A 12,789-nucleotide genomic window follows, 5' to 3' on the forward strand; every position below is an offset into this window, starting at 1 on the left:
TCATCATCAACAGCCACTCCGGGATTAATCCGGGGCGGATGTGTGACGTGCCCGTGTAGAGCTCCGGGACTAGTTCCCGGGATATGGCGTACACTTCAATGGGTTTCTCGTAGGATTCCAAGGGAGAAAATAAAGCCAATGCCGCCTGGCAGAGAATACCGATAGAACAACACACAAGGGACGTTCTGTTATTGTTCGCGAGCCATACTCGGCGATGAGGTGAAAAACTGCCGTAGATGTTATGCAAACAGTCGCGATGCTCCAGCGATTCCAGTAAAGCAAACAACACCAAAACTGGATCGCTTCTATCGCGGGCAGTTGAATAACTTTGTACCGAGTTTGTTTGCTTTCTTCTATCTTTTTGGTGTGTGTGGTTTAAGTAGCGAAAAGAGGAATTGAATGGAAAGAAATCCAAATATTATTGCTCAAATAAAGAGCTACAAAAATTCTACCGAACTCTGAAGGATTGGAATTCCCACTTAGTCATAATATTAAATATTTCAAGTGCATTGCAAAACTTCGTACTCCGTTCAGCATACGATCGCTAAACCGCAAGGAATGTCGATCGATTGACTTAAAAAAACATGGTTGTGAACAAAATGAGCAGAAAGAGCATTGGACAAAGAAAACCGTTTCAACTGTTTGCTGGAAGAGAGTGCAACTTCGCGCACGTGCCATGGAAGGGTGGACAACAACGCCAATTGCGGGCTGGTGTAATAAATGTTGGCCATTTCAGTTTTTTACTTGTGTGTGTGTGTGTGTGTGTGTGTGTGTGTGTGTGTGAAAGAGCTGTACAATTTCGTGCTTCATACTTTGCTGCACTTGTAGAATGTAAGGCATTCTTCTATAGGAGGTTTTTGCATAAAAGCAGGCATCATTTGCATACAAAAGGGTGACACAATTTGGAACAGGCAATAGTAGAACGAAAGAGACACGACATCGGTGTACTTCTTCCGCAAGCAAATGTGATTCTGCACGGTTAAGTTGCTCCGGCGAAGTGTTTGGTTTTTTAGAAAGGAATAAGGGTTCATTGACAATGCTATAAAAAAACTCGGAATTTGTACGAAAGTTTTTATTCTATCAATTATTTTGATGGTGCACTGTCGAAAGAATTCAATATTTATGTGATGTCAAATGTAACACCTTTATACAGTAAAATGAAAAAAAAGGAACACACAGCGCGTCCGCAGACAATCTCAGAAGAACTCTTGTGCTCTCGCACTCTCGCGACCAATAAACCGATAAACATCCCCTGCCTTCCCAACTTCCAGCCATCGCCTGTTCACCCTGTTTCGCCTGTTGCCTTTTCGAGAAAGATATGCGTTTGATTGATTTGCGCCTGCCTCATTTACCATTCAACGTGTGACGCGAACGTGCGCACACCGGTCAAACATATTTCGATTCAAGCTCCAATATGAATGGAAACCGCGCGAAGTATGGCAAAGGCGGTAAGAATGGTAGGGGAGAAAACAAATCCTTCCTTCCTTTTGGCCCGATAGAGGGCCGAAATGCAAAAGAGGAAAAGATGAGCGGGAAGGCCGCTCGATTCGATTGTGCACAACACAATCCAGACAGCGCGCAGAGCATCGCGAAAAGAATCAATTGTATTTTTGGGGGATTGGGTTTTATGTGGTGTGGTTTTTTTTTGCTTCTCTCACTCCAGAACTTAAATTGAGTGATTTTAAAACACTAGCCTTGGGATTTGAGGGGTGTACGGTGCACGAATGGGAAGGGACAAAATTAATAATGTTAATCTTCTTTTGTAAATCGACTTGCATTTATCATCCAAAGTCAAATTCGATTCATTTCGTGTGTGTGTGTGGAGTTTTTGTTGCGAACGAAAAGAGACAACCGGGGAACGACCACCACGAAGAACATTTCGAATGCTTGAAATATGGTAAACGTAAGCCGAGTTGATGGAAGAAGTGTGGTCTCCAATTTATTGAAGGTGCATCATCGCAGCCTTTCGGCAAACCTGCTCAGCATCATCAGGCGGGAATGGAATGATTGAAAATTAATAAACCACTTTCCGGTTTCAACTTTTGTCTTGCTGTTGTCTGTGGTGGTGCACCCTTCACCAGAACTGGAAATCAATATTTTGAAATTAATAATTGAATGCATCACAGTCATTGCAGAGTATCGTGTAAAAAGCATACCAAATGTGCAAAATGAAATCCATTTTTTTAGGTTTGTGTCCGGTTTTTTTGCTTCACCAAGAAAATAAAATTGATCTCCACCGTTCTATCGGAACGCCAAAACACAGAACTCCCAAAATTGCACCAAAACAACCTGTTTGGCACGGGCAACCTGCCGTACAGCAAAGTCTGTTCCGAGACTGAAGCAAACTTGCCGAAACGTTGAAAGAAGGAACTTGCTCCACGCAGAGAGGAACATATAATAATTTGCAGAAAATCCCTCATTTTACGGCCGTGACGGAACGAACGGTTTTAGACGGTCTGGAAATTAATTAGAAACGGCCAAATGTGTGAGATGGTCCGGTGTGGCGTGCAATCGGACTGACACGGTTCACCCGCTTCGCCAGTAGCACGGAAAGTTTTGGTTCGCAAACGGGGGGGCATAAAACAGCGCTTTTCGGCAAACAAAACACCAACCCATGCTAATGAAGTGAACATTTCCCAGCTAGCTGAGCAGATTAGGAGTTTTAGACGAAATTAAAAAATCTGCCAAAGGTCAGTTATGGTTGGCCATAACGTCGTTTGAGACGTGTTTGAGTTCCGTTTGCCGCGGTATCTTCAATATCCTGGCTCCAAAGCGACATGTAACAAATTAACTAATGTGTTTTATTCGAACCCTCTATTTCTTAAGCCTCTTTGGAATTAAAATAGAGCGAGGCGAGAGATTAAATAGTGGCGCGTAAATCTTCCGATACTAATGAAGTATAATTACCCGTTGATCGGATCTCCAGAGACTGCTTTTTCGTTTGTTGGCGGGATGAAACAGTCTCCCTAACGGTCTAGATGAAAAGTCTAAAACGAAGCCAATTATTTCCCTCCTGCCCAAAGAGTATCGTACCGCAAACTTACAGAGACTCCCAACCTTACGCACTAAGGCCAACCATTTAGGACAATGGGACTAGGATGTGTGGTGCGTTCAACTACGTGTCGGATATGATTATTTTTGGTGATGATTCAATTTCTTCTACCGCCGCATAGAAATGCGGCGCGAAAGGGAAGCCTTAAATTGCTCGGCAAACTACTGCTGGTGCTCTGATCTGTCCAGATTTTGGATTGCCCTCGTCTGCACCCCTATTCATCATCAGACAGTACGCGATCGTGTACTTCAGATACACCAGGGCACGAGCATAGACCGGTGGGACGACGACTTGACAGACAGTTTCATTAGTTCATGTGCAGGCTTTGTACGGGACGGCAGTAATTTGGCTCATTATGAAACTCCACATCGACGCTTGGAGATGTATGAAGCGAAAACCTTCCAAAACCGATTCACACACACACACTGTAAGGTGGAGAGCGAAATGATGCAATCAAGCGATATGATCGCTTTATGAGCGAACGCTTCATGGTCCACCATTCGTCCCAGGAAACGGGCAATAATTTCCCTTTCGATCAAACACCATCGGGCGTGTCAGTAAATATTAATGAATGACAGCATAGAGGGAGATAGAGACGGAAAGTTGCAAATACGGTAATAAAGTTCGAATTGATCCTCTTCTCATGGGACGTTTCCGTTAGGAGTGCTGTGATGTAAAATGGGGGGCTTTATTGGTATAATTTGAGTCGGTTGTGTCTTGCATTGCACTAAACTACCCCCTGGACTCCCTACTGGGAACTCTGCCCGGCCTGGTGTGAGCAGTAAATCTAAGCAGATGAACCTCCATTTATTGAACATTTCCTGCACGGTGATTAGAGGTGGCGTCCGAAGGAATTTATTGTCTTCCTAGCGTTGAAGTTTGATGCTTCAGCAATCGAGCTCTCATTAGTGCGAGCTGTTGGGAGCGTTTTGGATGGAATGGATGGGCTCTGGGCGAGGTCTGAACATGAGTTTGCAACAGCCTGCAAGCGTGTTTTGCATGTCTCAGGGAAAAGAAGCAAGTTTTAGAGGTTATATATCAGGTGGTGGTAAACTATACAATGCCTGTGACATGCTGTATCCGGTTGCATGATCTACAAACAGTATCCTGAAATTTGGTATCGACAACTACCAAGCTGTGAGCTGTGAGGCTGCTAAATCAAAGTGTTTTTGCACCACATCGGTTTGTTTTTTTCCGAAACAGATCTTGCACGAATAGCCTAGCCCGGTTGGCTCTTATGCCGGATGGCTTTACCGGAAAGTCTGGAGAGACATTCAACCATCAAAAGAGCTTGCAAGCGTTTCTATTCGGAAGGGAGTACGCCTGAAATAGGATAATGATAGTCTTTTCACGTCGTCCAGCATGTCTATCATTGCCTTTCCTTTTCGTATCGTTCATCGTGATTTCATTCAACGCACGGTATTTGGTCTAAACGCATCCGGTGTTGTTTTGTGGAAGGAACAGATTGCAGATGGAATCAGACTCTCGAGATCTATCTTGTGGCCCCACGCTGGTCCGTAACCATACGCGGGAGTGTACGCCTTTTCGGACACATTGATCATGATGACAGTTGTCTTTCCGGAGGACATTTTGCTTTGGAAAGTTCCAATCCAACAGACATTCTGCCAGAAACTTCCATTTCAACTGCACCCAAACGAGCATATCGTTATCCATATCTCTGCACAATGAGAGTTGGTGAGATACCAAACTATCGCAAATCACTTCTGCCGATGAAGACATCACAACTGGCTGGCGCTGATTGGCAGTGATCGAGCGGGTAACGGCACGATCGCGAACCTGCCATTTGACATACGATGGTTTCGCGCGCGCGCACGAGCGACCCTACGAGGTCTATACACAATCGATCGCATTGCCCCGTTATGGGATGACATTGCGGAAAACGCACCGATCTGCATACCTGCGCGTTGCCTAGGCCGAGAGAGTGCATATCATGATCGTGTATTGAGACATCGATACATGATATTAATAGACCAATGATATCCTTTCCCCTGGCGACAGCACACTGCCAGTGCACATGCAGATGACGGTCAGCCTTTGCTGCTTTACGAGGCAGCTTTAGATATGATCTTAGGGGGCGATTAAAATGCAGGCAAAATATAATAAAAAGTCGAGTGACATGGACTGAAGGGAAGAGACTCTCCTTTCCCTTGGTCACTATTGTTCGCCGAAGCGATGCAACAAGCAATGCTAGAGAACCGACCAACCACCACGGTGGTCACCCAAAACGCTCGGTTTACCAGCGACATCGGATGACATCGGGGACCTCTTCGCGGGGATAAGTTTGTCCAGTTCTCGCCGATGCTGCGGTCCGCTTAATGTGTGTACATTTGCAATTTAATGAAGGCATAAAACTGCATTTCATTCCTTCCGGAGATTGTCCCCGTACGTTTTGTGCGGTAACGTATGAAGGGAGAGAAAAATGGAACATGCTTTGGATGCACAGTTGGAGATGCACTTGGTCCTATGGAACGGTGTGCTGAAGGGAAAGAGAGATTGAGAGCAAAAAAGAGCATAACAAGACGAGGGAAAAAACACAAAACTGAAATGACCCGTATCTTTGTCCGTCTTCTGGTTTTGTTTTTATATCTTTTCTCGTATGCTTTTTTTTCTCTTCTAGAATTGCTTCCTCTTCCTTCTTTCCTTCTCGGTCCACCTTCTACCATGCACCATGAATGTGTTATGCGCTGTGTTGTGTTTCTATGGTGGCAGTTTTTCTTATTTAGAAATATTCCTCCAGCAGCACCGGTCACCGCTCCCGCTAGCCTTCCTGTTGCACTGCTCTTGTGTTCTGCTTTGTTGTCTCTTTCCCTGTATTTTCCCTCTTCCGTACCGCAACCTGCTTATAATATGGGGCTAGATGTAGACGATGATGCGAGCCAAAGAAACGTAAACATATGCACTGTGTGGCGAAACAAAAAAAAGCAGACGAAAATAAAACATCGGTCCCAAAAATGGCACAAAGCATAAGATGGCACAGACACCACCGCACACGCACAGATGCAACATGTTGTGTTCGCCAGTTTTGTGATGAAGCAGAAAAACCTGAACTGCCAAAAGCGCCAGCATAATTGGGGATGCGAACGAGCAGAGGAGATAGCACGTTTGGCAGACGCATCCTAATTTTTGCCCAACACTCAGAGCTTGTGGTGGTTGCAGTAGTTGCGGTGATCCCTTTGGCTATTTTCAGCTTCTCTTCTGGCCAGCACAACCGAACGGCCTTGTGCGTGTAGAATGAGCTCTTAAGGGTGGTTTTGTGTGAGTGTGTGTGTTTTACATTACTTCTCACTCTAATATTCTTCCATCGCCATCGGGCACTGAACAGCCTGAACATAGAATTACATTTACTTCCCCGAGTCGCCAGGATGAGCTAAAATGCTCGTTATGCATCGGCACGTAGAATGCATCAACTGAGTCCTCCAACAAAAAAAGTGGTTCATTTTTTCTATATGTGTGTGTGTGTATCTGCGTTGCATCCCATGGGGAACGGTTTCGGTTCCGCCTCCGATTTATATGAGCATAAAAATTAAATCGGTCGGTATATGTTTCCAAGGAATCTTTCCAGCGTTGCCGCAAATATCCAGCTGGGCTTAGGAGAGAGCGACCGAAGGAATGTTATGCAAAAAAGCGAACGCGTTTTCAAGGCTGTTTATCTCATCATTTACGGTGTGCGAGTTTTGTGGTCATGGTCGATGGTCGAACGATGCGTATGCATATCGTGGAGCTGAAACAGGAACAAAAACTGCCGCAGTCTTAAATGAGTCTCATTCCCTGAATTACGAAAGGAATCGTTTTTTATTACACTCTTACAACGGTTGGATTAGTTTTTCTTCCTGATTTGTTGTGATAAATCATGATTTTTTTCTGTCGGGATAGTCATCTGTCTGTTTGAAATCTGTTTTCATCGCGAGGGCAGAGTGTTCCCTTAAGCGACTTTTAATCTCCACTTCCTTATCGGAAATCCAAAATCACTTCCTGCAGCTACAAAAACCACTGTTTGCTTTATGATGTTTGCTGTCCCCTCGCCACCACAAACTAAATAGCTTCATTAGCGTTACAGCACCTCTTCAGCCGTCCAAATAGTTCAAATAACTGTCATCACGCTCGCGTACTAAGATGCCCCAGAGCGAGCCCCTCCGTGCTAGAGCGACCCCTAAAAATTACATCAAATTAAAATCAGTTTAGTCGGGTACCGTCACGCGCACCAAGCAACCAGCAATCAATTACGCTGTCCTCTTGGCCTTATTCCTCCCATTCCCTCTGGGGGTGATCGCGTTGATTAACACATAGCGCGTACCATCGTAATTTGTGGGACCCGGCGGTAGCCACGCAGCGTTACAACTAAACAAATCATAAATCCATCGTGCGTAGAGGAATAGCCGAATGTTGGTGTTTAGGTATGTTGTACAGACCCTCGGGGGACTGGAGACATACCATGTCGTCGTGTTTTCGATAGGCACAGTTGCCCAATGTCCTGCGGGTTGTTGATGCCTCTGCCTGAACCCTGGAGGGGAATTAATATCCCAAAAGAGCGACCTGAATGTCTATTACTTGCCACATTAGCTCACAAAGACTGAGAACGGGAGGGTTCACTCTTATCCCTGGACCCTTGCACGGGTTCATGTTTACATTCGGTAAAGCCTGGGATCTTAGTGGTTGAGCACGTTCATTGACCTTAAGAAGTCAACAGTTGCATTATCCAAACGGCTTAAAACCCCCTTAAACAATAGGTAGACGATACTCTTTATCAAAAAAGTTTTGGAATCCTCCTGTATGTTGTCTTGAGACCTTTTTTTTTGAACCTTTTGGACTGTATTCTACGGTACGCCCCAGGTATTCCTGTCCATTTATGCTACTGCTTTGATTCACAGCACAGCACCTGAATAAGCACCTGAAAGGGGTCAGCAAACCGCATCCAATAAATCATCTTCCCCATTCCCGATGAAATCGAGAACGCTAAAGACGAAGACCGATCATCATTATCGATTCGTCTAGGATGCAGCTGCAACGGATCGATTGATGCAACGGGGTTTGCGTTTCGGAGCATTTTCGAAGGTCACGGATGCGCCGGGGTAAAAACCCACCAAAAGCCCGCTTGAGGTAATGAAGTCTCGCGCACCGCCTAGGGCGAAATCCAATTTATTCCCAAGGCGATGAAATTGAAACCAGCTGGAGATCGGAAATCGGTCGATTTTCTCGTACCGTCTCGCTTCTGGAACAATGTAACTAATTGATTCGCCCGGCGTACCCGGCGCGCAGCGGGTGATGAAACGCTTCACCCCGTAAGGGGTAGAAATCGATCAAATAAGATCGATTCGATTGATGGTGTGGCAGCTTAAGGATAAGAAGTTGGTTGGAAACATTGCTACCACTAGGGCGTAAGACCTTGCCATTTCTACATTTAATTTGTGAGCAGCAACAGACGGCGGGAATCCAATATCCACTTTATGTACACGATAATTTCGCGAAACGAACTCATCCAATCCCGTAAGAATGTTGCAAACTTGTTGATGTCTGTTTGTGCCAAACGTCATTTTAATGAGTTTCGCAGGCCCCAGATCCCGCGTACAATGTGTCGGTTTCAGTCCCTGAGAGTGACCCTCAGTTGTCAAAACGCAATTGATCGATCATGCGGAAAGTGAGGATTAACGAGGTGTGTGCGCTAGCCGGTGGCTTTAGACGCAGGTGCTATGAAGATGTTGGAATTTACTGCTCCATTCGCAGCACCGTGTCACGCATGAGAAATGAAGGGGGAAACAACATCAACAAAGTGACAGGGAGACTGGGATCAAACTGTGTGTAAGTGTGTGTGTTTGGAGCATTTTGATTTGATTAGACGTATGCCAGGTTCGTCGCCAGCCATTTGAGATGACATTTCCGCTGCGAACTGGTTTCGTTTACACAAAGGCGAACGTTGCGTTCGTAATCGATCATAGTTTGTGGCTCGCGGGGCTGCCTCATAGCTTTGGGTGTGTTTTGATCGGAAAGCGCACAGGGGAGGGCAGAGCAACAACATATGTTTTGTTCCACTGATGTGCTAGCGAGGGCCTGTGCGTAAGGGAAACGTGCCAGGTTTCTAGATTCAATTAAAATCCCGTCAACACGTCGTGATGAAATGTAAAACATGCACCTTGATTGACCTGCGCAGATTGATGGGTTGAAAGAGGTGGAAAGGAAAATTAGAACAAATTAGAGCTGAGTTGAAAGGGGGAAAACGTTACTTTTCCAAGGCAAAAACAACTTCTCAAACAAAGTAGAGCATCCAAGAATGCAATTTAAACCAGTTAGTCCGCTTAAATAAACGATATGATGGTGTCCCTCGCTAATGAAGATCTCACACAAACGGTCCGTCAGACCAGAACAAATGACAGAAGCAACAACCTCCGATATCGGTCGAGGGCGTGAAAATTGATCGATCGCAAGTGCTGCTTAAAGCAAACAAACAAATCAACTTATCCGCCGACAATGGGAGGAAAAACTTTTGCATCATTGTTGCAGCAGCACTGTGACGAAATGGGAAATCAGGAGCGAGGCTGCTGTTCTGTGTTGTTTTTGTGTGTGCAACTTTGCAAAAGTAATAAGCAAAGATGCAAAGCAAAAACATCTTAATTGCATCCGAATGACGCTGCAGGATCTCGTTGCAACAACGTTGAAGAAAGGGACTGGCTCGGGCGATATTCTGCACCAGTTTGTTTGCCACCAACGATTGTCATAGTGGCTGGGGGTTACGGGGCTTTTTTTTATTAGTTTTGCAATCAACTGGTTCGATTTTATTTAGCCATCAACACGAGTGTGCCCAACACCGCATGATTGAGTTTGAAGGGAGTTTTTTTTTTGTATAAACAAACTGAGCGGGTTTTTGTTGTTCTTGTTGAAAAATACATTGTCTGCTGGAACTTTGTATTATCTCTCCGTGGGGAAATGTTTTCAATTATAGCATGCTTAATTGACCACAAAACGAGAGAGTGATAAACCCGTCGCCAAATTTACCAACCGCGCTTTGTGCACTGTTTTTCCACTTCTAATTCCATTCAAAAGTCTCCTGCCTTCCTGTTGTATAATATCTGCAATGCTTATCGCTCGAACGCTTCACCGGCAGCTGCACGACAAGCAAATGCTTTCATAAATCCAATGTCCTTTCTTGCTTATTTCCCTTTCGCAGCCCAACCCATTCATTATCCATTCTCGCTTGCCTTGAAGATGCACGTGGCAGTAATTAAGTTGGTAGTTTTTAATTTTCTTATATCAATCCCTTTTTTCGGCTTGCGTTGCTTCGCTTCTAGGCTGAAGGGTTTTGTGCTTGTCGCTTTTAATTAATGCTTATACAACCGAACTAAGGGCATGCGATGATTCAAGGAAAAGGACAGGAGTAAGGAAGGATTAAAAGAATCTTGGGGTGGAGCAGACAGAAGCAGGTTGTTGTCGGGCGTTTCCTGAAACAAGCTTGCCTCAAAAATGGCCCATTTTGCACTGCAATTACCTTCCCTAATCCATCGGTTTATGTTGTTGGATTTTATTTGGTACCATTTTCTCTGTTTTCTTGCCCTTTTCAAAGCCACAGCATTGTGGTTTAAAGTAAGCAAAAAGAAACAAAAGAGGTATATAGTGTTGGAAGCTAGAAAAGCAATGCCTTCGGAGAGCGTCGCTGCATCCCTAGGTTTGCCAATTCGGTCGCTTTGGAGTATAGAAATAAATCATTGAAAAAGACTTATCCAACTTTTTGCCCCGTTTCTTCCCTCCTTGAGCTTCTGGGTCAATTCAAATAGCTTATCAAGATTTGTAACGTAAGCCGGCCTTTAATTAACAGCCCTTGAGTAGGCAAGCAGGGAAGAAAAGCCCAATGTGTCTCAAATTACGTCCGATTACACCTCCACCGTAAGTCGCTTTGTGTGTGTGCCAGCAGTGTTGCGCGCACACTTCAACGAACCGCAGCCGTTGTTGCTGTCGATGATGTTGTTTTATGCTTTGTTTTCTTATCACCCGAATAGGTTATCATTTTACACTTCAGAAATAATTACATACCCCTTAGGAGAGAGGAACTACACCACTATTCAATGACGGTTCAAGACGCCAGCCACAAAGAGCGGGCACCAAACCTTTTTCATATTGGACAAAGGAAAAAGTTTTCTTTTCACCCCGAGCAAGGCGAGAGAAATGGGAGAGACTGTGCAGGGGCGGCAGTAACGTGTGTGTGCGTGTGTGCAAGGTTTCTTAATATCTTTATGCTGAATGCAAACTTATGCAGAGCCCTGCACTTTCTGGAGTATGTGTGTGCGTTTGTTGTGTGTGTGTCTGTGTCTGTATTTTCCTTCGAACCCTCAAAGCTTGCAAAGGAACGTGGCCTCACTGACTTTGCTTAAAGGCAAGGTCTCCGCCCCTTTCCTGAATGCGTGTGCGGTTTTATGAAGTTTACGCTTCGTCATGCAGAACAATTGCGCGTTCGTCGCATGCCGCATCAGCGGCCGTGGTGAGTTTTCCCGAGGGTTGACTACTATTTTCCTTCACGAGAGCGAATAAATAATAAAGCTACTGCCCGCAAGAAGAGCTTGCATGTAACTTTACCCGCTGTGGCTATAAAAATGAAGTTTAGAGTTTGTGGTGTTTTTTTTTTTTTTTTTGCAAAGAAACTTAGTCATCTCTTCACCTTAAACTGTAGACTTAACTACGTCGTCTTCACGCAACCATTACCGAGCGGGCGGAAGTTTGTTGCAGCGTGCAGAGGGTAAAATTAAATGCGCAAAAGCTGCCAAGTTATTTCCTCTCATGCTGGCTACTGCCGCTGGTGGTTGGTTGGTTGGTTGGTTTGTGGTCGGCACAAGAACAAAGAAATCTTTCTACCCCCCCCCATCGAACGGTATTGGAATTATAATTAAGTGCGCACAGTTGACCACACTCGGTGTGTGCGGTTTTGGTGGACCTACCTGTTCCTTGGCCAGCTGGTACCACGTCTTGATGATCATCTCGAGCCGCGTGTCGTGGTAGCTTTTGGTCGTTTTCACGCTGATCAGCAGATCGTCCAGCTCGGTGGTGGGTGGCTTGGGCGTGCCGGTAACGGCCGGCGGTGGCGGTATCCGGTGGCCATCGAGTGTCCGACGGCGTGGGTCCTCCCCGGGCCCGGTCACTAGCCTATTCGTATCCGCACGCACCAGCTCATTCTCACTGTTGTCTGCCCGCCCGTACGGTGCAGAGTTGTCGCGCTTGCTTATGACTACACTCGCGTCGATCGCGGGATCCACTGGAACGCCAGGAGGAACCCCGCCGCCACCAGCACTACCACCACCACCGAGCATCATTGCACCGAATGATTGTAGATCCTGTGGAAGGAAACAAGAAAGAAAGAAAAGAGATTAGTTGAATGCTTTTATATTATTGGAAGATATTACCATAACGTCTCTGCAAGAGACGACTTGATACATATTAAAAGTCGTTCAACTGTCAAGTTGAAGAAATTCCCGACTGTAATGTGTTTGTCACCGACAGGTGGGGACATGAGCCCAAAGCTGCACGACATTCCCGCATGCTTGGATGTTTAGTCCAAGATCGTGATCATGATTTTGCGGTAGCAATGTCATGGACAGACCCAAGCACCCAAGATAACTGGATCGCCTGAGGTGCACCTAGCGCCAGCATAGCCCTTTTGCTCTTCATCTCTTACACAGCAGGTGCACTGGCTGGATTGACCTACGGGACTGGCTGGTTAGCCTCCCTTACCCGCCCAT

At 45.5% G+C, this 12,789-nt stretch overlaps 1 protein-coding gene across 1 annotated transcript in view; it reads right to left on the reverse strand.

The window, feature by feature from the left end:
- The window catches only part of LOC120949945 (fringe glycosyltransferase), a 123,130-nt gene that overhangs the window by 100,972 nt on the left and 9,369 nt on the right, over positions 1-12,789 (reverse strand). Inside the window, exon 2 of the mRNA XM_040367593.2 lies at positions 11,992-12,384. Coding sequence (XP_040223527.2) covers positions 11,992-12,384 — 393 coding nt within the window. The remainder of the gene's footprint in view (positions 1-11,991; positions 12,385-12,789) is intronic.

The sequence above is a fragment of the Anopheles coluzzii genome, chromosome 2 (genome assembly GCF_943734685.1).
Source record: "Anopheles coluzzii chromosome 2, AcolN3, whole genome shotgun sequence".
Classification (NCBI taxonomy): Eukaryota; Metazoa; Arthropoda; class Insecta; order Diptera; family Culicidae; genus Anopheles; species Anopheles coluzzii.